The sequence below is a fragment of the Antechinus flavipes genome, chromosome 3, assembly GCF_016432865.1.
Source record: "Antechinus flavipes isolate AdamAnt ecotype Samford, QLD, Australia chromosome 3, AdamAnt_v2, whole genome shotgun sequence".
NCBI classification, from domain to species: Eukaryota; Metazoa; Chordata; class Mammalia; order Dasyuromorphia; family Dasyuridae; genus Antechinus; species Antechinus flavipes.
In genome coordinates this window covers 76608634-76636475 of record NC_067400.1, presented here as the reverse complement: position 1 = coordinate 76636475, position 27842 = coordinate 76608634, and the positions used below count along the sequence as shown (strand labels likewise).

General features: G+C 36.5%; 1 protein-coding gene across 1 annotated transcript in view; it reads left to right on the top strand.

The window, feature by feature from the left end:
* Nucleotides 1-8446: 8446 nt before the first annotated feature.
* CCNYL1 (cyclin Y like 1) overlaps nt 8447-27842 on the top strand; it is a 56553-nt gene continuing 37157 nt past the window's right edge. The window contains exon 1 of the mRNA XM_051983676.1: nt 8447-8684. Coding sequence (XP_051839636.1) covers nt 8474-8684 — 211 coding nt within the window. The 5' untranslated portion in view covers nt 8447-8473. The remainder of the gene's footprint in view (nt 8685-27842) is intronic.

The window sequence follows — 27842 nt, the reverse complement described above, 5'->3', positions numbered from 1 at the left end:
GGAGATACCAATGGAGTAAATCATATTCTGATACTACTTCTCACTACTGAACCAGTTCACATCCTTTGTACATCTATTTGATATCCTTTACATTATTTCTGGAATGTAATTCTTTATTAGTAATAGGCTGGAGCTTATTATGTGTCCATTGCCCTTTTGGTTATTTGCCACTTTCAAAGACGTTTATCATTCTCTTATTCAAAGTCATATATTATCACTGCTCTGGTCATATTACTTAAAAAGCTCTACTAGCTGTAGTATAAAATACAAATTCTTTCTCTTTAAAGACATTTTTCAACCGGTTTCAGCCTATTCAGCCTATTGAGTTCATATTTCTCCCAGAATTCTGCATTCTCATCAAACTGCCCAATTTGTTGTTTCCTATATACAATATTCCATCCTTCTCTCTCTTTGAACAAGTTTGTTCTTATACCAGGAATTCTTTCCCTTCTTACGTTTGCCTCCTGGAAGCCCTTGCTACATTCAAGACCCAACTACAATACTACCTACTTCAAGAGGGCTTTTTGATTCCCCTAATCCTTAGTGACCCCACCATGCTCTGCCCCTCCATCATTTTGTATTCATTTTTATATATCCTGTGTCTACTTACCTATGACCATGCTATATCCCTTTGTTGAATGTAGACTCCTTGAAGGCAAGAGAGTATCTGTTCATTTTTGCCTTTGTATCCCCACTGCCTATTATAGTTCACAACAGGTAACAGGCAGTTAATAAATGATAATTGAGTCATTGCTTATTGGATGAACATCTGTGTTAACAAGATGAGTCTTGTTTCAAGGTGTAGCATGGAATCTATTCAATTTTGTGCCCAATTTATTGTCTTATTTTCAGTGTCCACAATATATATATGGAGTTTTTTTATGTGTAAGTAGTATGTAGATATATGTGTATATGTATGTATCAAAATGTGTACAAGTGCATACACATAGGTATATCTATGAATGCATATATGTATATGTGCATGTGTTTATATTTATATCTATATGTATATACTGATGCACCAACTCAATGGGTTTTCCATGCAACTGCAAAGTGTAGTCTGTACATTAGGAATTTTTTATCCATTTGATAGTCCTAGATGAAGAATTTGGCTGAAATCTTTTGAGGGGTTATATATCTCATTTAGAAGGCTCTACAATGTTCTGAGGGCTTGATGCAATCGATGCCATTCATCCACAAATCAGAGGCCCTCACCACTAAAAGCCAAACTTGCATCTATTTGAATTCTATGCTACTATTCTCCACAGTAGTGGAAAATAAGTCTAGTGAAGTTTAATATTAATAAATAGTCTTATCAAACTTATCTTTGTTGTCATGTCTTCAAGGATTCCTTTATAGTTTTGACATATATACATGAGAGAAATCATGTTGGAGAAGAATCTTTGAGGTTATGTTTATTCTTCAGAAGAAAAATACTTTTTTTTTTACATAGCCAGCAAAAATTACTGTAGGTCTTTATTTTTTGTTCACTTTTTCAGTCAATTATATGACTATAAAGATGTGGCCTGATATGGAATATATTTTGTGAAAATCTATTTGATGTATGTTTAGATTACATAAAGATGGGAAAATAGAGACAAGAGTGGATAATTACGATATTTTAATCATTTTTATGAGTAATAATGTTTATGATTTTTCTAAGTATTTGATATTTTTATGCCCCTCCTATTATTCATATGATCCCCGATGACTTTAAATTGTGTTACCCCTGATATGTATACTTGATCTAATCCAGCTGTTCTTCCTAATTTTGTTTTCTGTAGTGCCATTTCTGCTACCCCATTTACCACATTAATACTGATGGTTGAGTCCAAATGTGGTATCTCCACTGTCAGAAGAAAGAAGGAAATAGTTTGTCACAGAAATTTTGACAGATCATTTCCATTTTTTGGTCTATTTGCTGTCCTAATTTCTTCTTTGTGTAATATGTATCACTAGAAAAATGCCAATTTTCTTTTATTTGGTATCCACTTTTTGGCCCATTTTCTCACTCATTCCCCTAAACCTTTAATTTACTCTGTAAAGATAGAACCTAGTCACAAAATAGATTGAACTAAGAGTAAGAATGTTCCCTGGGGGACATGTGGAAATCTGTGGCCTTCCAATCTATCTTAGGGCCTAAAGTCTCAGAGAGAAAAGAATTGTTTATATGCCAAATGCTGCTTAAGAACAGAGATTTAGTTACAGTAATTTTAATGGGTCCTATTGTGAAATGGTGATCCAGGTGAACTTGATAGCAGTAGAGAAACTAAGGCTTAGAATGAAGAAAAAAAAAATGGAAGGAATGTTTCCCCACACCCATTTTGTCATTAATTAGTAGCATTTGCTAGAGAAGAAACTAGAAATTTGTTGAAATAATTTATTTACTTAATTGGTTTTATATAGCCCTATCCTTCTCTGAGATAAATAACTGAATAATTACTTGTTTAATAGTATTTTAATATCTAAAGTGGCTATTTAAACAGTGGGAAAACAAGGATTGAAAAAGCAAAAGTGAAAAACAGGGAGCAGAGGCACCAAAACGAAGAAGGAACTGGAGAATAGGTTAACATCATACTTAAAATGGAAATTGGCCAGAACATAGAGTCCCAATGTTGTACTTACTATCAAATATTAGATTTCTGACCACTTCCCATAATTCATGCTATTTGTGCAAAAATGAGAAAGGACCAGTTCAGAGGACTTTTACCTCCAGGTAACCTTGTGGCTTACTTAGAGTTAGAATGCAATGATACATTTGTGAACTACAAAATATAATAACAAAAGACAAAAAGGTAAAAAGGATATAATTACTGAAATTTTTTTTTAAAAAGGAGCTGCTCCACTTCTGCATTCACTATTCTAGAAGAGAAAGACATTCCTGAAGGGGAGTAGGAATTCTGCTAAATTTTCCGATGTCAACTTCCCATACGTTAGACTTTATGCCTCAAGTGACATGAAAACCAAACAAATGTTGAACTCCACCCCCTTAAAAGGAAATCATCCCTACTATATAAAACTGCGCCATTTCTACCATATGCTCCATAATCTTTGGTCTTGTTTAGTTAAATTTAATTCAACAATAGCTTTTAGTGAGCCCCTCCTATATATTAGGAACTAGTGATTAAAAAAAACCCAACACATTTTTGATCTCAAAGAATTCATATTCTACTGGGAAAAACAACAACATATACACTGATAAATATTTACAACAAGATAAAGGGAATATTTATTACAAGGGAAATAGAAAATACTTTTTAAAGGAGCACTAACATTTGGAGCGAAGGAGAAAGAAGTGACACCTGAGCTTGCTTTAGTAGAGACAAAAGGAAACTAGTGGAGGAAAAATATTCTGTGAGATAGTGTTAAGACATGGGGGACAGTCTGTGCAAAGGTACTTTTGTGAGAAAAAGAATGTTACATAGTAACTGGAAGTCTGGTGATTTGGTTGGATTGGTGAACACATGAGAGAGATTAATGGGCTCAATCTAGAAAGATAATATGGGTTGGATTGTCAGGGGTTTTTAGATAACCAGAAGAGGAACTGTTATTTTATGAAAGAAGTAGTAGATAGCCACTGAGGTTTCCTGAGCCCAGACATGGTCAAACATATGCTTTAGGAATATTGTTTTCAGAACTATGTTGAAGATAGATTGAAAGGTAAAAGACTGGAGAAAGGAAGGCTAATTGGGAAGCTGTTGCAAAGGTCTGAGAAGTGATAAGAGTGTGAACCATGGTAGTAACTATATGAATAAGAAGAAAGAGATAGATGAAAGAGATTTTAAAAAGGAAGAATCAATAGAGCTTGACAAGTGGTCGAATAAGGGGAGAGGGAGAGAAAATGGACAAGGTCTTTGAGGTTTTGTAAATCTGAGTGATTCTAAAAATGGTGGTACCTTCTACAGAAATTGGGAAGGGAAGTGGATTATGCAAGGAAGATGAATTCTGTTTGGGACACTGAATTTGAGGTACCTGTGGGACATCCAATGTCCTTTTAATTTCTGGTAGAAAAATTATATTTGCATACTTATGAAAATATTTCCTTTGAGATATGTCATTTCATCTATATTAGAATGAAATTAAGGGTGGGAACAGACTTCTAATAGTTTAGAGAGGCCATCACAAACACATGGCCAAGTTTTCTCTCTGGAATTTAGAAGGCTCTATGTTAATAAAATAGAAACTGAATTATCTCAGCCAGAAGATACTACATTTGTCGCCTAGATCATTATTGTGAAATGTTTCAGAGTTCTATTTCTGAGGAGATGAATATGGTTGGAATGCATTTCTCAAACTTTTTCTCCTAACTGTCAAATCTAGTGAATTTCTTCCTCCCCCTTGCTGATTTTCCCTTTATAAGATAGACTTCTTTTGAAGAGGCTGCTGTCAAGCATGCCTCTGGGAAAATAGGGGGAAAATGTTAAATAATTGCTAGAAAAAAGATTCCAACTACAGTGAAGTGGCTGCAGCAAAGGCTTCCTTTTAACATCAGTAGGAGGTGACATATCTCAAGAGCAACAAGGATATTATAAGGGCGGAAAAAGAGGAAACAGTAAAACCTGTAAGTACTGGAAACAAAAAGCTTGGGATTTATGGTGGGGAAAAACAATAGAAAATTCATAAACCATCACAAGGCAATAAACAGTAAACAGGAAGAGTACATGGTTTCAGGCTTTTCCTAAGGAAGGCTAAAGGAAATTCCTAATCCTTGTTACAACTGAATGGCAAAAGCAGCTCCTTGAACCTGAAGTCTTCTTTAATCGTACCTGCTTATTGTCTGTGACTGAGATAAATAACATCTTATAGAGATTCCATTACTGAAGAACTTGATTCCCAATTACATAAAGTCAGTTGTCTTAACGTTACCTGAGACATGAAGTGGCTGAGTGTGAATTTGAACTCAGGTCCTCTAACTCCAGGGCTATGGCAAAGGCCTAGGAATCTGGAACAAAGACAAGATTCCAGCATTTTGAAGGGAATTTGAAAGATCATTTAGTTTCCCCTTTGCTTCAATCAGGACTACATTCAAACAACTCCCAAGAGGTAAGAATTGCTCTCCCATTTCAAAAGAATTTCAAAAAAAGAAATCTATATAATCTACCTTAATTCATGAAGTTTTTCATAATAAGAAGCTGGTCTTGGCCATTTGACCTATTTCCATCTTTAACAACTTTTCACTGTTGTGAAATTGCTCTTTGTATGTATTAACCTAAATTCTTCCTTTGATGATTGGATGCTGTTTCTTCTGTCCTCTGAATGAAGAATAACTGATTACAGTTCTGTTTTCCATGGGAATGCTACGAAACTGCATTTCACAGCCTTTTCTTCTCTTACTCTATAATCTCAACTCTTTTTGCTTTCCCTTAGAGATCCTATTTTCAGACTTATTAATCATTATGACAGCTCTCATATAAACCCTTTCCACTTCTCCTATATGGGACATGACATAGTAGTAAGGTTTGTACAAAGCTGATTGTGTACTATATTCTTTTATGCATTATAGGATTATACCTTTAAAAACAATTTTATGATCTACTTACTATAACACCTATATTTTTTCTATACTTGCCCACTGCCACTCTTTCCCATTTTATGAACTTATTTTTCCTCAAAAGCAAATTTCATTTCTTCCTTTCTTATAATCTACTCTAATTTGAGTCTAATCTGTCCCACCATCATTTTGCTCCCACTCAATGCCAAGTCATATTCAAAGTTAATAAATTTTCTCTCTGTCACTCAGGTAATCTATAAAGATATTAGACTACATTGGACTCAAGATACATCTTTTCCATCAAACAGATAACAATCAAATTCAATAAACACATAAAAACACTTTCCAATCATTTGTGTATCCAGTAGGCTTTTGTTTAAAATTTGTCTTAATTTATTGATAAGTACAGCCTCTTTTAATAGGTAAAGTAATGGATTGAGAATTTGGAATTCAATGACTTAACAGTTGTATGACCACAATCAAGTCCCACAATCCCTTGGTATCCCTGAATGCTACAGATCTGTATTAGTGGGAAAAGTTTCTACACTGAAGAAATCACAGGGCTAGAATAAAAAGTAAAAATAATAAAATTTATGCTTATACAGGCTCTTTGCAAATATGTCATTTGATCCTCAAAGCAATCCTGAAAGGTAGGTATACTAAAACATACCTAGGGTCATATGTCTAAAGCTAGATTTGAACTCTTAAAGTCTTCTTGATTCAGGACCCAGTGAACTCACTACACCATTGAAGTTCAAATGAGATAACATATGAAAAACACTTGGCAAACTTCAATATGCTGTATCAATATTATTTACTGTTATTCGTTGTACTGTTACAGCAGCAACAGTAAGAGTATTGACATAAAACTTGTTAAAGTGGAGTTAGATTCTTTTTCTTCCTCTCTGATCTATGAAATCTGACATTTTATCATAAAAATAAATTAATCTATTTTATTTTTAATTTTATTTTTTGAAAACATATTTCTTTATGAATCATGTTGGGTGAGAAAAATCAGAACAAAAGGGGAAAACCATGGGAGAGAAAAAAAAACAGAAAAAAGTGAACATAGCAATATTTGATGTTTATAAACTCATGTTCTTGATTTTTAAAGGGCCTATTATATGTACTAGAATTCTGAAAAAAATCTATTAAGCTACAATTGTCAGACTTAAAAAAAAATAAACTCTTGAATGTAAGTCATTGGGTCTTACAGATTTGGCTATCTCTAGTTTATTAAAACTATCTTCTCTTATTCCAGCTTGACTTTTAACACTTTCCATTTATTTGATGTCTATTTCTAATTATCTCATTTTAAAAATCTAAGTTAAACACTAATTCTTTTAAAATATCTCACATTATCCTTTCACTTTCCATCTATTAAAGGACATTCTCCTTTAGGGGAGAGGCGATGTTTAATATATAGTTTTTAAAAGTTTCCTAAGCATTATCAGATTTTCCTAGGCAGCCTTAACCCCATTCTGTGAAGGATATCTTTAAATAATAAGCCTATTAAAATCAAGTTTCTGAAAATTCACCTTTCCCTTCCCATTATTTTCTTTAAAAATATCCTTTAAGAGAGGAGCTAAGAGCAATTGGGTTTGTCATTTCTTCTTAAGTCCACAGTGCTACTTGAAATCTTCAGAATAACTTTGTTTGCCTTGGTCAATTCCCAGGCATCTCTGCAGGTTTTTGGATGAGAACATGTGCCCATTTTGTCCGATGCCCCCGTGTCCAGTCGAGGCTGGAGAAGTGATGGTAGTGGACTTCAGAAGTGAGTGCTCCCAGGCAGTGAAGGAAGTCAGGAATAATTGGCTCCTGAGGGGCCCAAGAGAGAGGGGAGAACGCAGCAATGATAAGAATCAGAGGAGGCTGTGAATGAAAGGTCTGTGGGTCTGGAGCAAGTTGGGAACCAAGTTAGTAGCTAACTCGGCAGATGCACGTTTCCAAGTGCGAGGACGCCCCCCTTCCTAACATCTGGATGAGAATAGATGGAATTCGTCTCTGAGGATGTTAATTATGAATTGGGGGCTTGTTTTTTTCCCCTTTGAGGGCCTCTTGGTTGGGGACGGAGTAGATTACTGGATTTCTCGATTCCCGTTGGATCGGAATGCCTTCAGGAACTCTATGATTAATAGACAAACGCTGTGACTGGCTAGACTAGGTCTGGGAAAGGAAAAGGAGATGGGGAGGGGCAGGGGCAAGGGGAGGGACACCGGGAGGGGGAGGGGCTGGCGGAGTGGGGGCCGCCCGGTGGTGACTATGGGGAGGTCTTTGTGAGTCACATGATAAGAACTCCGAGGGGGCGGGAGTGGAAGAGTAACTCTTCTCTTGACTGGTGCCTAGCAACCAGGTGACTTAGAGGCGCTCCGTGGTTGGCGGGCGCTGGGTTTCCCAGCTTCTCAGGGCGTTTTACCCGGGGAAAAGCGAGGGAGGAGGAAGAGGAGGAGGACGCGGGCGAGGGAGGGGATCGAGCCGAGTCCAGCCCAGCCCTGTGGCCCGGGCAGCGGCAGTGGCAGCGGCCCCTCCTGTACCTCGCGTGTTCCCACCCCTTTTAAATGAGCCCGATCTGTCCGTGCCCTCACTGAGGAGTAGGGTGGTAGGAGGCGGCGGCGCGGGAGAGAAGGCGGCGGCGGCGGCGCCGGGTGTTGCGGTCTGGGCGCAGCTGCTGCCGCCGAGCCCGAGCGGAGCCGCGGTCCTCCGGCGTGCGGGAAGGGAGAAGCGGCGGACCTCGGGCGGACATGAGCCGCTCAGCCCGGGCATAGCTCCGGGGCTGCCCATGCCTGGCCCCGCCATTGTTGGGGGAGGGGGCGGCGGCGGCGGTAGCAGCACCGGCGGCGGCGGCAGCGACAGCTAACCAACCTCGGGCGGGCGGACGGGCGGCAGGCAGGCAGGCAGGGCGGGCGGGCGGACAGAGCGAGTCGGGGGCGGCGCGGGGGTGAGCCGCAGGACGCGAGGGCCGGGGGGCCGAGGGGGTGTCCCATGGGGAACACGTTGACCTGTTGCGTGTCCCCGGATGCCAGCCCCAAACTCAGCCGGGGTGCGGGGGCGGCGGGCCCGGAGCGCCGGCTGGATGCCTACGACGCAGGAGCCGGGGACGCGGTGCTGGCGGCCGCAGAGCCCAAGGAGACGGACTCGGCGGGAGGCGAGGGACCGCACCTGCAGCACATCAGCGACCGGGAGTTTCCCGACGGTAAGCCCCCGCGGCCCCGGGCTGCTGTGCCCGGGCCGCCCTACGCCGCGGGGTCCGGGAAGGGGGAGCCTGGCGCCGGACCCTCCTCCTGCCCCTGAAGTGGGGACACCCCTCCCCTTACACGTGGGTGAGAGTAAGAGCGAGTCTGAGCTTCCGTGTTCGGTGCATCTACCTGTGCTCCTTTCTGGTGCCCAGGTAACGCCTGGTAGCTTCATGAAATCTTCCTTTTTCCCCTCTCCCCTCCCCCCATCTCTCCTACATTCACTTTTTTTTTTTTAATCATTCAATTATTCCACAATCCAGTTAAAATCACAATCCAGTAGTCCTCGGACCGAATTCTGTCCTTGTCCATTTGTCTGACTTGTCCAAGTCGGAGTTGCAGATCCTTCCGAAAGAAAGGTTTTATGTGGCCCTAGTTAAGTACTTCCTGAATGAATGTCGATGATGGATTATAAACTTTTAGGAACTTCGCTGCTAGTCAAAATCCCTGAGCAGCAAATAATCCTATCTATGAGCCCTGAATAAATACAGATGATTGATTGTAAAGTTTGAGAAAACTGAGTCAAATTAGAATTTGGCTGAGAAAAGAGAGTTTGCACAGGTAAAATCTCAGTCCACCTGTCTCAAGGTTGAGTTGCAAAAGATTGGCCCCAAGATAATCACATCTCCTTCAGAAAACAAAACAAAGCACCCCACGTCAACGTGTCCGGGAGCCTTGCCTTTGAGCCCTAATTAAATACTAGTAGAATGAATGTAGATTTTGAACTTTTAGGGAATTGAAAGTCAAATTCGCATTTGGCTGAGAAAGGTTGAAAGTGGCAGAGGCTGGTAGCAATGAGGAACGGTGTGATAAATTAGGCTGATCCTATCTGTGTTAACATTGAAGGAAGGAAGGAAGGAAAAGGTGGGGATAATAGTTTAAAATAAACAAAACATAGCGTGTGAAATGTCACTGCTACTGCTGGACTGACGGCAGTTGATAACATAAAGGAAATGAGTCCCACTGAAAGGCCCACTTTGACATAGCTATTCCATTTTAGTCTTGTATAATCTATCCCTATTCAGGTTATCTATATATCCACACATGGTATACTACACTAGAGGTGAGTTGGCCATAATAAGCTTAAACTTAGAAAGTTAACCTTTTCCCAGAGTTTATTTTTCCTTAGCTTTTCTGTCCTTTTTGAAAATTTTGATTAATTGAACATAGATGCAAAATCTTATGATTTCTAATTATCTTTATACTTTGGAATTTCTGAAATCCCCTCATTCCCCCTCTCCCCCCACTTCTCAGAGAGAATTATCTTTAGCTGTGTTTCTATTCCATTAAAAATTTCCAAAGTTTGTCTCTAAAACAATGTTCTTACTTTGTTTTGAGGGATACTCTCATTCTTATTGTTTCACATGATAGTTTTGCTTACACAGCATGGAAGGAATTAATTTTCAAATATAATGTAAAAATAGACCATTTCTTCTGGAGGTTTGTGAAAGGAATTTAAGGAGTTTTCTTGGCCATGTTTACCTTTTTTGCCTTTTTGAAACTTGCAGGAAAGTATCTTAGTTCTATAAGGAGAATGTATTTTAGTGTTTCAGTTAGTATACAAAACTCTTATTTAAAAGTATCCCAGTTGATAATGTGATTTCTTTACAACATTGAAGAAATAGTACTTTACTTCTGAATAGGATTTAATGGGTTTCTTGCTCTTGATCCTTATGGCCTTATTTATCCCCACTTGCAGACAGACTTATTAGGCATTCTGATGCCTGTTGATATGTTCTTTCCCATGCAAGAGAATGAACCAGAATGCTAGAAGTGATCTAAACAAGGTCTCCCCAGTTTCTTTTGGGGCCTGATTTATAATTAGATATGAATAAATTAACAGGAGTTCAGGATTGTTTGTATAATTATAGTAGAAAAGGATGTTTATTAAATTAGCCTGCCCTAAGGCAGGTTTGTAATAGAACAAATCATCTTAGAAACAAGATAATAGTAATAATAGTTTAATCTTTATACAATTCCTTCAAGTTTTTACGGTGCTTTACTTAATTTTATCTCATTTGATCCTCACAACAACTCTCTTAGATACCATCGTCCCCATTTTATTGATTAGGAAACTGAGAAAAATTGTGAATGGCCCAGGGTCACACAGTTAGTAAGTATCTGAGGTCTAGTGCTCTGTTCCCTGTACCTTCTAGCTGATTATCATATCTAAACCATATGAATTAAACCTAGCTTCTATAAAACTTCAGTGGCTTATTAGACAGTTCTTAATCAAAATAGTGAAAAGTACTAATATACATAAAAATATTAATGAAATATTCACATCAAAATTGTTTTAAGAGCGTTACTACAGCATGTGAATATTATAATCATATAATTTTTGTTTTTGGACCTTGATGTTTTTTCCTTTTCAGGAAAATCATTTTGGGAGTGTAGTTTGTATTCATACTAATTTGCTATCTGTTCAGTATTGGCTTGAAGATTGAAGTAAAATTGAATGATTATCATGGAAGAGAGAAACCATTTGTGAATTGTTTTCCCTCAATTTCTTAATAGGCATGAAAAGCAAATTCAAACTCTTATATAGTTGCGATGGAAAAAATGCTTTATTTGGAGAAAGAGCTAAGTGTTCAAATTCTGTCTCTGCTACTTAACTACCTTAACTCATCTCCAGATTAAAGAGTTTTTTGATTAGATGATCTATAAAGGTCCCGGCTTAGTTCTAAATCTGTAAACCTATAGATAATGTACTTCATACAGTGAAACTATTCATAAAGTACACTAAGATCATGAACTATGTTGAAAAGAAAAAGTAGATAAATCATTTTATCTTTGCTCAGCTGTGAGGAACATATTTGTACACCTCAGAATAGAGGGCAGTTAAGAGAAATTTAATTTGAATTAAGTACATGATGCACTTACATTTTAAAAATTATCTAAGGAGACTCCAGAATTTTTTTTTTAATCCAACACTTAATATTCACTCAACATAAGATGCTAGATTGTGACAAGTTACCTGGTCAGTTTGGAGAAAAGTCAAACACATAGAATTTTGCAGGTAGAAGACGACTTGGGAAATGAAATCTGGTTCAACCCTATGGTTCATACTATAAATGATAAACCCTTCCAGAAATGAAGTAGACATCATACTCAGATCAGAAAAGACTGGGACTACAGCATATTATAACAATATATCGATTCAGATTTTGTCCAATATATCATAGCATCACTTCACAGATGGAAGTGAAGAATTCAGTGTGATATGGCACAGTGGCTGGAGAGCTGGCCTTATACATTAGGAAGAGGTGGGTTCAAATGCCAGCTGTGATCCTTGCTGGCTCAGTGACCGACCTGTCAGTGCTTCAGGGAGTTTTTAAGATTTGTAAAGAAGACATCTACTTGCTTATATAGAGAAAGGTGCTTCATCAGGTGTGTCTGTGGTAGCAGAGAGGGGCAGAGTAAATAGATCAGCTGGCTTCAGACAAATCTTCAGAGAGATCTTGCTTCAGACAAATCCTGGCATTTGCAGAGGAGGTGCTAACCTTCATTAGTAGAAGGGGTTTCCTCACTCAGGGAGTTCCCTGGAAATCCTAGGTCCAGTACCTTTTCTGGCCATTGTCCTTGGAGTCAAAAGATTTGTGTTTGCATTGTATTCCTTTCATTGTTAACTATGTAATCTTGGCCACTAAAGAAGGCAGACAAGGCTCAAATGACTGAAAAAAACAAGAAATGTGCTTTGAGATGGCCACTCAAGATAAGGCAAATCACAGCAAGGCAAAGTTCTGACCCATTGTGCCCATGTAAAAGTACTGGTATGTAAATTATTGTTGTTTAGTCATTTGAGTCATGATCAACTCTTCTTGATCCCATTTGCAAAAGTACCTAAGGTACTCCAGCTCATTTTGCAGATGAGAAACCAAGACAGAGTATATTGACTTGGACAGGTAATGTCCAATTGGACAATTGGACAGCTAGTAAGTGTGTGAGGTTGGATCTAAAATTGGAAAGAGGAGTCTTTGATTCCAGACCCACTGTACCACCTAGTCAATTAATCATTGATTGAATAATCAATCATTAGTGATTATTGATATTCATGGTTAACTTCATATGGTGCTTACTGTGTGCAAGGCTTTAAGCTAAATTTTTTGCACATGTCTTTATTTGATCCTGGGATATAGCTGCTGTTAGTATGTCCTTTTTATAGAGAAGGAACCAAGGTAAACTGAAGTGATGGGACTTCACAGGGTCCCATTATAGCTAATTAAGCATCTGAGACTGGGTTTGAACTCCATCATGCCTGGTACCCCATCCACCGCCCTGCAGAGCCAAGTGAGCAGACTAGAGAAAAGCAAAGCCTCTGCCTAGAAGGTCTTAAGTCCTTCAACAAGGACTGTTGAAATTGTTTTCATCTATATCTGACTTTCTTGAAACTAAATTAGTTTTTTGACTTTTAATCAATTGTCCAAAAGTGATGAGAAAAACTTAGCTATTTCAAATAATGAAATCTTATCCCAAAAGTTAGAATCTTTGGGTTTGTCAAACACTAGATTGCTGTAGTTGACTATTCTGTCTTGTGAACCTAACCTTTTCCACTGATCAACTAATCTATTTCTTAACCAATACCAAATGGTTTTGGTGACTGCTGCTTTATAATATAATTTTAGATCAGGTACAGCTAGACCACCTTCATTTGATTTTTTTTCATTAATTCCCTTGAGATTCTCGACTTTTTATTGTTCCATATGAATTTTGTTGTTATTTTTTCTAAATCATTAAAATATTTTCTTGGAAGTCTGATTGGTATAGCACTAAATAAATAGATTAGTTTAGGGAGTATTGTCATCTTTATTATATTCGCTCGGCCTATCCAAGAACACTTAATATTTTTCCAATTATTTAAGTCTGACTTTATTTGTGTGGAAACTTTTTTGTAATTTTGCTCAAATAATTCCTGACTTTCTTTTGGTAGGTAGATTCCCAAATATTTTATGGTATCAACAGTTATTTTGAATGGAATTTCTCTTTGTATCTCTTGCTCTTGGATTTTGTTGGTGGTGTATAAAAATGCTGAGGATTTATGAGGATTTATTTTGTATCCTGCTACTTTGCTAAAATTATGAATTATTTCTAATAGCTTTTTAGTAGAATCTCTGGGGTTCTCTAGGTATACCATCATATCATCTGCAAAGAGTGATAGTTTGGTTTCCTCATTGCCTACTCTAATTCCTTTAATCTCTTTCTCGACTCTTATTGCAGAGGCTAGTGTTTCTAATACAATATTGAATAATAATGGTGATAGTGGGCAACCTTGCTTCACTCCAGATCTTACTGGGAAAGGTTCCAAAAACTTACCTACTTCAATTCTTGTCCAGTACACTTGATTTTTGAGTTGTCCTTTAATCTCCATAGATACAAAATCGAAGCCACACATAAAAAATGTGTACATTTCCCTCAACATTTTAAATTTTTTCACCTTATTTTTAAATGATCTGTGTCCTTGAAAACTAAAATTGAAACTGAGAGAATTATGCTATCAAATACATCAATATTCTTTTTTGTGATGAAAAATTCTATTATGTTGAGATTTAGCTCTGGGACCATAAACCAAATGTAAATCTTCATGAGCTCCAATTTCTTCAGGTAGAAAATGAAGTTTGTGAAATAATTCCCTAGTAGAAGTTGTGGCACATTTCAACAAAGATGTCTTATCTTTCTTACCCCTTTTTAGCTCCTTTCTAATACTTTCCAGAGTTATGCCACAGGGTTTCTTGGAAGAATAAATAAAATAAATGTAATTGAAAGTATTTTGTAACTGTAAAGTGTTAACATAAATACTACAATTATTGTTTATCCCAATTCATTCTTTGAATGCCACTTTGTTTCTTTTAAAGAGATAGTATTTCATATGTATGCCCTGAACTTTCTATAATTTTTCTTCTGTTCTTTTAACCACTAGTTTTTCTTTTTATCTCAGTGTCGTAAAAATATCACTGATAGTATATACATTGTCATGCGAGACTTATGAGCTTACATGAATTTAATAATTTTGCATTTGATGACTTTGAGATTAGTAATGATAGAAATCTTGGAATCTTGTAGTTTTTTATTTAAAAATTTTTATTTTTAATACACTTTGTTTTTTTAATTTTTATTTTTATTATAACTTTTTATTGATAGTACATATGCATGGGTAATTTTTTTTTTACAACATTATCCCTTGCACTCACTTCTATTCTGAGTTTTCCCTTCCCTCCACCCTCTCCCCTAAATGGCAGGCAGTCTTATACATGTTAAATAAAATACACTTTGTTTTATGAATTATGTTGGGAGAGAAAAATCAGAGCAAAAGGGGAAAGGATCTTGTAATTTTTAAAGGAAAAAGAGCTAAAAGTTATAAATGCTTTTTCTGATAATCTAGTATTCTAAGCAGCTGTTGAACAAAAAAGAAAAATAACAATGTTGTTGGGCATTTTTTTTTTTACCATGAGTTCACACTTTTCAGTATAAGTAGCCTTTAGTCACAAAAAGCAAAATGAGATTTGAGGTTTTTTTTAAAATCCTCACAAATTCAGTGTTTAAATATCTTTTAGCTCTTCCACATCTCGTGATGACAGCTTAGAGAAGACTGAAATATTTGAAAAGTGTACTTTACATCTTATAAATCTTATAATGCTAGTTAATTTGATTTTGAAAGGGTATGCATAAAGTTGCAGTAAGTAACAAACTTTGTCTTGCATTTATTTACATTGTAGTGTTTCAGAGATTACAAAACTCTTTGTTTTTAGAGAAAAAATATGAGGGGAGGGAAAAGTGTTAAAAGTGCTATCCCCCATGGAGGTTATAGGCAAGGCAGGAAAAGTCTTGTCTCCTTTTCCTGAACTAGAGCCATCAGAAAGAAAAATGTACAAGTCACCATCTTCCTGTATGTCTAGTGACTAAATAAAAGATAACTTGTTTCCTTCTTTATAGATCCTCCCTCTTGATCTCATCTTCATTGCATTATAGATAACTTGTAAAACTCTAGTCCAGGGGTCCTCAAACTACGGCCCACGGGCCAGATGCGGCAGCTGAGACGATTATCCCTTTCACCCAGGGCTATGAAGTTTCTTTATTTCAAGGCCCACAAAACAAAGTTTTTGTTTTTATGATAGTCCGGCCCTCCAACAGTCTGAGGGACAGTGAACTGACTCCCTATTTAAAAAGTTTAAAGACCCCTACTCTATTCTACAGAATTCCCATCATGCATTGTCAGCTGCTTGTTAGATACTGCCATCGCTGTATGTCCATTGGCATCTCAAATTCAACATGCCCCAAAATCATCCTCTTCATTCATTCAGCTTGCTAGCATTATTAAGAACCTTCTAAGTGCCGATAGTGAAAAAAGAAAGGCAGAAAAGCCAGTCCCTGCTGAAAAAGGGCAGTGAGGTTGAAGTGCTGTGGATAGAACATTGGATCTGGAATCAGGAAGACCCAAGTTCCTCATCTGTAAAATGGGGACAGTAATAGTATTGTCTTCCAGGTTTGTTGTGAGGATAGAATGAAATAAGACTTTAAAGCACTTTGCAAACCTTAAAAGCGCTCTATAAATGAAAGTTACTGTTATTTACCCTGATCCACCTCCAAACTTAACCTGTTTCTGTTTAGGGTACCATCATCTAGGCTCTTAACTACAGAAAATCCTGTTTGTGTGGTTCTAGAATCTAGGAAAATCCATTTGTCTTGCCTGATTCCTCTATCTTTACTTCTGTAGCAGCCTTAACTCAGACCTTCATGCCCCATCTGGGCCTTCTAACAAGTTCTTTTCTACACTACTGCCAAATAGTCTTCCTATGTTACATGTCTGACCCTGTCACTCCCTTGGTCATAAATTTTAAGTGATTCCTTATTATTTCTAGGGTGAAATGCAAACTCTTCATCTGCAATTTAAAGCCTTTTCTAATTTGGTTTCAACTTGCCTTTCCCGTTTCTTTTGACTTCACCTTACTCTCCCCTTCTTGTAAATCTAGACTACTCCTTCCCTGTTAAGTTGCTTCCTGAACTCTCTTGGAGTCTTATCTCTTGTTTCTCTGCCTTCTAACAAATTCCCTTTACTTCTTTCCTCTAGCCTAGAGAACATTCTAACATCTACTTCTCTGCATCTTCATCTGCTTTCGAATTCCTCTGGTCACTATTGCCTCTGAATACTTAATATGAATCTCATTGTTTGTTAGTTGGTTAATGTTCCTCATCATTTTACCTTGAATTTTACTTTTCTTTGTAGCCACTTCCTCTTTTTATAACATATAAACTCCTCTTAGAGCAGGAATGGTTTCATTTTTGTTGTACTATCCCTCTGCATTTATCAGTGTGTAACTCATTAGCCAGATTTAATGTTTATGGAAGAATGGAAATTATGTATTTCCTATGCCTTTCTACTAAAACACAAAATGACCAGCTTTTTTTGCCCTTTGCACATTTAAATTTTGTTCCCAGTATGTGTCAAGTAGATGAAAGTTTGAGGTGTTTTTGCAAAATGTCTCCTCCACCAAACCAATTTATCTGAAAAGAAAATGTAATAAAGAAACCTGATTCCCTAAGGTGCCATGTTAGATATGTTGGGAATACAATGATAAAATCAATTTTTGCCCTAAGAAATTTTAAATCTAATAGGTATTTAAAATATGATAGAGAGAAGAATCTCTATTAAAACCCCAAAGTGAATCTGAGGTTTTAAAAGGCTATGCCAACCAAACTCAAGCTTGGGTGGGTCCTGCCAAGTTGAAAAGGTTTATTGTACAGTTCTCATAGGATTGTGGATACACCCTAACTAGGAAGATTGAGTTGAAAGGTTGATAGAGCATCTATGAAGTTTCTTGGCCAGAGTATCATGTTTTTGGCCTAGTGATTTTAGAAAATTATATTTTGATTATTTAGTTTCCTCCTTGGAAGAATGAATGAAAAAGCAAGATATAACTATTGATTGTGGTTATCCAAAACAGAATGGGCATGGATTAGTGTTATAATCTCTGCAGTTAAATAACTGGAAAATGTCTAGTGGATTTTAGAAAAGCGATCTTTTGTCTCATTAAAAATATCTAAAATAACTATCAGTAGCTTTTTAAAATTGCTTTTAAATGTACAATTGAACATAATTATTCTTATTTTAGATTTTAAAATGAAGGCATTGTACTTGGGTAGACTTATTTAAGTAGACTACACATTTCAAAAAAGATCTTGAACTCCTAAGTTAAAATAGTTTTCAATAAAGACTAAGGACATGGGGAAAGAAATTATATCAAATTTTTACAAAAATGGGATTTTCTTTATTTCTTTTTTGCTGAGGCATTTGAGGTTAAGTGACTTACTTGGGGTCACACAGCTAGGAAGTATTAAGTGTCTGAGGTCAGATTTGAACTCAGGTCCTCTTGATTTCAGGGCCAGCACTCTATCCATTGCACCATCTAGCTGCCCCCAAAATGGAATTGTCTTAATATGATCTTACTGTGCATTTTTCACATTTGTTCAGTTGTCCTTATTTTCAACAGTGAATTCAGTTCAATTAGTTTTTATTAAATACCTGCTATGGGCTATACCCTAAGTTATGTGGTTTAGTGAAGTAGAGGTTTTAGATAAATCGAACATTTGCTGAACATTGATTGTGGTCAGTTCTGTAATAAATGGATCAAATAAACATTGAGCCCTACTCTACATAGAGTTTAAGGTCCTAACACTTAGTGAAGTTGGTTTATTATAGGGATATCATAAGAAAGTGATTTGCAAAGTTCAGGGTAGAAAAGGCTATCATTGGGACTTACGAAAAATGTCTTGGAGAGGACTATGTTTGAGCTGGACATTAAAAGATAGTGTCAAATTGCAAAAATAATAAATGACAGAAGTAGTATTTGAAGGTTTGTGGGGAAACAGGTTAATGCTCTGTTGGTATGTATGTATATTAGCACAATTCAGGAAAAATCATTTGAAATTATAGGGAAAAGTTCTTATCTTTTGACCCTGCAATTCTACCCCTGGGCATGTTCCCACAAAAGGGCAGAGATAGATTCCATGTGTAACAAAATGATCATCATAATTCTTTATTATAGTGTGGGAGAAGTTCTATAAACTAATTGCAGAATAAAGAGAACAGGCCAAGATAACGATATACAGTGACTACAGTAATATGAAGGAAAACAGCATTAATTGGCAGTTGAATTGAGGTTAAATGCATTAATATTAATTTCAGAGGAAATATATCCCTTACTTGGTAAAGATGCGGGAGGTCACACCAGTGCAAAATGCTCCTATACTACCAGATTAGGTTGTCCATTAATTTTTTGTTAGAAGGACCAGTTATTTTTTTTTGGTGGAGAAGAGGAAGGAGATGGGGAAGTGACAAATGATAAAACTCCCTTAAGAAACTTTACATTTTTGAGGGATAAATTGAGGGGAGGATGAAGATAAGTAAAGATATGTATGCATTAAATAATTGGAGTGGATGGGGTTACAGGAGAGGTCTCAGGAGGTAGCATTTGAGCTGAGTTTTGAAGGGAACCAAAAATTCTTGAGAAGTTGGGTGAGAACTAAGTGTGTTCTAGGCATGGGGGGGAAAACTGAGTACAGAGGATGGCATGGCCCAACTCTTGTGAAGGGCTTGAAATGCCAGAAAGGAATTTTATTCTATAGGCAATAGGGGGTCATTGGGATTTTTTAAGCAGAATAATATGTATCATTGAGTCCTGTGGCTTAGAACCTGACAGATGTATGCAGGTAAAATTGAAAAGCTAGGTAAAATGAGGCCCTAATATTAGGAAGGTTTTGCAGCATGTATTCATTTCAGGTTATAAGGACTTGGACAAGGATGGTGATTGTGAGTGTGGAAAAAAATACAGTTGCAAGAGATTCTGTGGAGAATTGATAGGATTTGAGTTAATTGAATATAAGAAATGAGGAAAATTGAAGAACCAAGTATGTTTTCAGGGTTGCAACTCGTAAGTAACCGAAAGAAAGATGTTATCCTCAAAAGGAGAGAAGTTAGATAGAATAGTAAAGTTTTAAGGGGAAAATAATGAATTCTGCTTTGGATTTGTTGGTTTTGATATGCCTGCAGCAGTAGTTTCAAATCTAGACAGAAAACAAACCCCTGCAGGCTGCATGTTGACATGGAAAAAAAAAAAAGTCTATGTTTTATTGTATTTTCACTTAAACATTTCTCATTTACATTTTGATTCGGTTCAGGCTGCACATTTGTGAGAAGCAGGGAATTTGCTATATGACAGTCAGTAGGAAATGTTCAATTGGTGATGGAACTAGAACTGTGGAAAGTAATTAGTTGAGGATATAGAGCTCTGAGAGTCATTTGCCCAAGTGGAGTCAGCATTTATTAAGCACCTATTGTGTCTAACGAGAAGACTAATTCTTGCCTTCCTAGAGCTCACAATTTAATGAAGAAGTCAACATGAAAAGACTGTTCACAGTAAGATATGCAGGATAAATTGGAGATAATCAACATGCACAAGCATTAAAGGAGTGTTTTGTGAAAACTGAATAAAGTGAGAAAGTTAATTTATGATTTATTTTAATGTTATAGTCCATTTTCAAGACAATTCAGGGAAATTTCTATACCAGAAGTAGTATAGTATAATATAGTATTTACATACTATAGATAGTGAATGTTACCTGCATTTAATTTAATTTAAACTGCCTTGTTTCTTAAGCTGTAATATATTTACTAGCTCTGATACAGATTTATTTATATCAAATAGGTATTAGGATATAGCATACTACCATTACTACAGGGTACTAACAGAGAGGAAATTTTTTAATTCTAAATAATAGTTCAGAAATTGAAAAACAGCAGTTTGAAATCCTTTGGTTCTATATTGGGGGGGGGGGAGCAAGAATCAATTTCATCTTTTGTCTTTTCTTTACTTGGGCTAATCAAGTAGTAGTTAAAACAAGGTGTCCATTTCCTACTTATTAATAATCTAGATTTAGCTATAGCATACCATACTAATTACCTTTGTTAAACAAATATCTTACATAGTAATCCTTCTTTTTAACTTAGACCCATTAATTTGGGATTTTGAGCATTCCTGCTGGGCTGAGATTTATGTTATATATCTTTTCTAGCTAGATAGCTTTCTGACTCCAATTGGTCTAAATAAACTCTAAGGTTATCTTCAGCTTTTAAAAATTTTAGGAGCCTATGATTTATTTTAAAAACAATCTATAATTCAGACTGACTTACCACCTCATATATATTTAGGGATTGTCATAGGATAAGAGGGAAATTTTGACCTGTGATTTCTTTGATGTAAGAGATTCCATCTCCCTGTACTTCCTGAGTACAGAGTACAATATTTACTTCTGCAATGGGCTTAGAGTATTTAAAGCCACTCTTGAGGTTCTGCCTTTGACCCATCAGATTGGCAAAGTTGACCAAAAAAAGAAAGTGGCACACAATAGAGAGGCTTCAGAAAAATGTACTGTAAGTGGAGCTAGGAATTGGCCTCTCTGTTCTGGAAAGCAATTTGGACCTATGCCCCCCAAATTACTAAACTCAACTAAATTTTTATCCAACAATACCACAACAAAGCCTATCACCAAAAGAGATCAAAGAAAGAAGAAATGGACTTCTACGTGCCTAAGAGATTTTTATCAGTTCCTTTTATGGTAACAAAGTACTGGAAACTATGAGAGTCCCTATCATTTGGGGAATGGCTGTATGATGGACTAAGGGTGCAGAATAACACACGTATTTGTTGTTGGACATGTTCAGTGCGTGCATTTGTTTTTCTTGAAAGTGCATGTTTGTTTTTGGTACACTTTTTTTTTTTTTCAGTCAAGGGGAAAAGGTAGGAAGGAAAGAAAATTTATTTTAATTGAAAAATTAAATCTAAAATAATCTTAGGGCATTACTAGGACATTGATAAGTAAGTGACTTTCCTGCGGTTAATTATTTGGTCAGTTTCAAAGACAGAACCCAGATTTTCCTGATTACAAATTGAGCACTATGTCTATTCTGCTAGAATTCTTTTCATTATACTGTTAAATTGGAATTCTGTATAATAATGTATAACTGTTATGTGCTATGCATTATGGTATTAATATTTACTACTTAACGTACTTCCACAAAAGGTCATCTAAGAAACTCTTTTGTGACATGGAATTGACACAGAATTCTGGCCTGTAAAACTGTAGTATGTGCTTGGATAGATTCTGTCAAGCTAGAAAGACTTTGAATATGAACCTAGTGAGAGACTTTGCCTTAATTACATACACTAGCTAAATTTGTAGAGGTTCATTGAATGGTTTTGCTTTAACTCCTGTTATTCTTGTAATTGATTTTTAAAATCAATTCTGCTTCTGCAGTGACTGGCAAAAGGGTTAAGAGGGGAATAGCCATTCATTGAGCATATGAATACAGTAGATTATTGTGTAATAATTAATGATTAAATATGAGAAACTCAAAGGAATGTGAGATTCTCCATATGAACTACCTCACAGTGACATAAACCTTAAAGACAAAGCCATAAGCCCAAAGAATAATATACACAGTGACTACAATAGCTACACATTATAAACAAAGACAACTCTGCAAGAAAGCTAGACTTTGAATAATTGTGATAACCTCTTAGTCTTGAAAAAATTTACCTCCTTCCTCTTAGTCAAAACCTGGGGTTATAAGATATAACATTGTCACTGTGTACAAATTCATTTTTATAAGCTTTTAAATACACATTTAAGTGTCCTCTTTTCAGTTATTTATAAAAATAGCTTTATATTTGAGCCACTGTTGAATATGGAATTGATAAAACTGATCATTATTAGGAGTATCAAAGTGGGGTAGTAGATAGAGTCCTAGGGCTATGGTGAGGAAAACTCATTTCCCTGCGTTTCAAATCTATCCTCAGACATTTAATAGATGTGTGACCCTGGACAAGTCACTTCATCCTATTTGCCTTAGTTTTTTCATTTCTTAAGATGACAAAGATGAGCTAAAGAAGGAATTGGTAAGCTACTTCAGTTATCTTTGCCAAGAAAACCTCAATTGAGGGCACAAAGAGCACAACTGAAAAACAACTTGTTTGACCTCCAACTTGATTCAGTATACAATAATAGTTAGATCATTGCTAAAAAAGGATGGTTTAAAGGATGGCTTTACTGTATGAAATAAAACAAAGGTTAATTTACAAATTGGTAAAGATGTAATCGGTCCACAAGCTTTTATTAATATCAGTTGTATGCTAGACACTCAGCATGTGGTTTCTCCCTTCACAGCATCTCTCCCATATCTTTCCCTTGTTTCTCTGCTTACTCTATCACTCTTACAACTGCTTTCCTGATACAGGTTCTTACCACCTCCTGCCTGAAATGTTGCCATGGTCTGCTAGTTGGTCTTTCTACCTCAAGGATCACCCCATTAATGCCATTCCCTCTTACCTTCCATTCCGATGCCAAAGTCACTTACCTACCTTAAAGTGCAAATCTGACCCATCTTATCCACCTTTCATCCACAACTCAGTAAACTCCAGTGACTTAATATTACTTTCAGAATCAAATGTAAAATGGGTCACCTGAGCTTTTCCTAACTTTTCAGGCTTCTTCTACTTTATTCCCTTTCAGTTAGCTTTCTGGTTTAAATACACCAACCTACTTTCTGTTCTTCACACATAGATACTTCACAACTACTTTTTTTCTCTTCTCCCCTTTCCCCAATATTCTACTCTTCAATACTTCTCTACTTCCTTTAAGACTTCAGTCAGGTCCTTCCCTTTCTCCCAATGTCTTCTCTCTGAAATTACCCTCTATAAACATTGCATGTATCTCTTCTATTATATATGCGTGTTATTTGGCTCCTGGCAGTGTCAGTTCTTTGAGGGCCTGGATGATATTTTTGTCTTTCTGGTGCCTAGTACATGGTAAACTCTTAAATTCTTGTGGACTAAATAAAAAATGCAAATATACAAATAAGATTGACTGGGAGGTAAGAAGACAACTGGAAGAATCTGAAAAGCCCCTTGAAAAAAGACATGAGAGCTAAACTTTGAAGGGAACTAGGAGCTCTATGGGGCACTTGGGACAGCGTGTGAATGGGAAATGGAATGTTGAATTGCCAAGTTGGAAGCCAGATTGTGTCTGGTTTTTAAATAAATGCCAAGGAGAGCAACTTGTTTCTCCTAGAAGTAATGGGAAACCATGGAAGTTATGTAATCAGCAGAGTTGTCCATATAGGCCTTTATTCTGGTGTATCATTTGGGTTACTATATTGGAGAGGGAGGAGATGGGATTCAAGGAAAGTAGTTATGTATAAGTGTAAAATAATGGATTTAGATTTGGAATTAGGAACTTGGGTTCAAGTGTCGCTGTCTATGACCATGGGTAAGTCACTTCACCTCCAGACCTCAGTTTCTTTCTCATTAAAAGTGAGAAAGCTAGACTAAATGACCTTCAAATGCCCTTCCAGCTCTGGCTCTTCATTTTTATAGCTCTATGTCATGCTCTAAAATAAGGAGCCAAGATTGGGAACAATACTGGAAAATAAGGATTCAGATAGAGACAAACCAAATCAAGATGATACCTAGAAATGAGTGTCCAAATGGGCATGTGTGTATATTCAGCTCTTAATCTTCCCGACTGCTTTGTGTTTTGTCTCTAAAGTTGTCTAACTCTTTTCAACACACCTTTTAAATAGGAAATCTTTCCTGATCTTCTTGATGGGATAGACACTAACTCTGGGACCTGGGCCTACAAGTTATGGTTATGACGGTGTGGAAGTAACATAGATTGTGTGTGAAGGGCTGGTCAAGTTCCCCTGCTTTTCCCAGTCACTTAATCTTTCAGGGGCTTCTGTAAATGTGGATTACTTAATTAACATTGATAGAAGTTTCCTTGTGGGGCGCCTACTTTACTTGTGAAATTATATTCTCTCTTCTATACCTGTACTTCCCCACCCCTTTAAAGGGAAGTAGATGCATTCTATCTTATTTTCTTTGAGACCAGGTTTGGTCAATAAAATTACAGATTCATTTGTGATTTTATTTTCTTTTTTTTTTTTTCCATTTATACTATTTGCCACTGTAAATTTCATATTCCCGGTTATCCTTACTTTACTTTGTCTCACTTCATATAAATATTCCTTCTTACCATTCTAGGTTTCTTCCTGTGACTTGGAAAAGATTACATGAAAACCCCAATATAACTACATTTCACTTTTTTCCTATAACATCTAAACTTGCTATCAAATCAGGTTATAGTTTAATAGTTAAGGAGTAAATGAAAGGGGTCTTAAAATGCATTTTTTTTTCATTACTCTTAATCACAAATTCCCATTTTTTCTTAAAACATTAAAGTAAAAATTTGGTTTTAAGAAAAGATGACATCAAGGTTTTTAAAGGAAAAAATACAGTACTTGAAAACTGAAACAATATTTAAAAAATTCATTTTTTCTCCTTGAAAATTTGCTGAATTTAATTGGCAGTGTGTTCTTCTAATAGGTGATGAAACTAAGGGTAGTGTAGTCATTTGTTTTTGTTGACTTATTCACCTGGGGAAAATTTAATATAGAGAGAAGTGATTTTTACAGTTTGATGACTTAAATTTCCATTGCATTAGAATGTTAGTACCACAAGTGAACGCAGTGTCAGTTGTTAACAGAAGAAAATAAAAATGTTACTATGGTTTTGAATATTGAGACACTTGTAAATTCATATGCTTAAAAAGTTGATTTTGTAGCAAAGAAAATGAAATTAGGTCTTAAGTCATCAATACTCATTATAAAGTAAATGTTAGGTAGTTGTCCCCTTGACATAATTTGCCTTTTTTTCCCTACTTAGAAAAGTTAGAGGTAGAAGATAGAATCTTGTGTTGATCTTACCTTTTTATTATTCGTAAGCTTAAATATATTATGGTATAGTGTTATTTACATGAAGCAAATTATGCATAAATGATGCTTTTTTTTTTTTCTTACCAACCTTTTGATTTTTATTGTAATACTTAGAAGTCTCATGATTGATTCCTTTTCAGTTTATTCAGGTTCCTTTTACCACTTCTAAGCTATTCTTCCAGTTCTTCTTCAAGAACCTTTCTCCATTTTTTAATTTCTTCATTTTATTTCATATTACTTTATATAATACATTTTACTTTACATTACTATATACTACATAAATTATAAAAGTCCATATTTTTCTTAACTTTCTGCTTGGAATTACTATGGCTTTTTCTCATTCTCTCACCAGTTTTGATACTGGTGGATGTTTTCATTTTTCTCAACTTTTCAGCTTTAATTTCAGTTTTGGGGGATTTGGGCCAGGGCCAGGCTCTGCTCCTTTCATGCTTTGGGACCCCATCTCTCTGCCCCACTCAATTCACTGGCTCATCACTTCCTTCTAGTGTTAAATTAACTTTTAGCTTTGGGTCCTTTAGTTTCTCAGGCCTGATTTCTGCCTCCACACTTCCAGCACGTCTAGGCTCTAGAGGTTTTTTTTCAGGGGAGCCCTCCATGCCTCTATTCTTGATGCCTCTGATCACAGAGCCTTGCAGGCTGTCTTAGTTTGCTAAAACCCTTTCCCAGAAGTTTCCAAGCTTCCATCTGGCTTCTTGTAACATTTCTTTTTTGTGGGTAGTCAGACTTAAGTAACTTACCTAGGTTCACACAGCTAGTAAGTGGCAAGTGTCTGATCTCAACTTTGAACTCAGGTCCTCCTGAGTCCAGGGCCAGTGCTCTATCCGTTATATACTTCTGGAGTGGAAGTTTCTCATATCTTGATCATTATTCAATCTAGTATAAAAACTTCAAAATTTTGCTAAAATGGGAGTTATTTTACATCTCTTTCTTGGCAGGAATCTCCCTTGAAATTCTTTTCTTACCCAATGAAAGCTACTAGGTCTTCAGTAAATATAAGCTTCTCAGACAAGAAAGTAAGTCCTGATTTTTTTGTAGTAGTTGTCTTGTTGGAGGTTTGTAGTATTTGTGATTTAGTAGAAATTAGCTACTTGTTTTACATAGAGCTAGTCAGAGCAAGTTGAACTTGATTTTTAAGCTTTCATTAATGAATTGCTTCTTCCTAAATTTGCTTTTTTACTTAATGGTAATGTTAAACTTCTTAAAAGCCTTCCTTTGAGAATTGTTGATTGAGCTGTGGGTATCAAAATAAAAACTTTTTGTCAGCTATTAACCAGTTATTTTAAATGTGTCCTTCTTTAGTCTTGTCTTTTTAGATCATCCCTTAAGTATCTTTTAAATATGAATATTCATGAATGGTCTTTTCTGCTTCATCTCCTTGATATATCTGATTGTTGGTAGGTATAGAAATGTACTGTAATTTTTCTATGATCTAAATATGTAATCATATACTGTTGAGTGCCCCTGGTCAGCAACATCCCTTAGAGGGATATGAGAAACTGCTCTACTTAACTGCCTCAGTGAGTGTATTTGGACTGGTTCTGTTTCAGATGATGTGTTGTGTAAGGGTCTACTTTCAGCTGAGGTCAAGGCCAGATCTCTGGGGAATCTGTGCTAGGCTGAAATGATTCTAGGGTCACTTATGTACTGGTATTACTTTCCAACTACAATCTTTTTGTAGTCACTATACTCAGCAGGACATTTTCTGCTTCTGTGCCTGGGAATGTATGCACTAATCTCATTCACTTTTTAGAATCCTTGATTTTCTTCTGTGTTTAATTCAGGTATCATCTCCGGGAAGCCAAGCCTTACATAATTTCCTTCTAGTGTTTTGTGGGTTTGGGGAAAAGTGTTCTCTTTCCCTTTTTCCTCTCTCCCTTTCCTCCCTTCTTCTCTTGTTCTGTCCATCTTTCTTTCCTTTCTCTCTGTCACATTGTCTCCCTGTTTTCCTTTTTCTCCCCCTCATTTAAACTTCACTTCTCTCCTTTCTCTCGATTTCCCCTGTTTCCTTTTTCCTCCATTACTTACTCTCCTTCTATCCCCTTTCTCCTTTTCCCTGCCTTTCTCTTCCTCTCCCAAATGTGCTTGTTTTGTATTTACACTTTTTGGGGGGGAGGGGTTGGGGTTCTCCTTTTCTTCCCCACTATTGAAATAAGCTCACTGAAGGCAGGTTCTGTTTTCTAATTTGTCATATTTCCACCACCTAACAAAGCACTTTATGTGTTAGGTGCTACCATAACAGATTGAATGTGGTAAGCCTAGCTTTCAGAAACTGGGT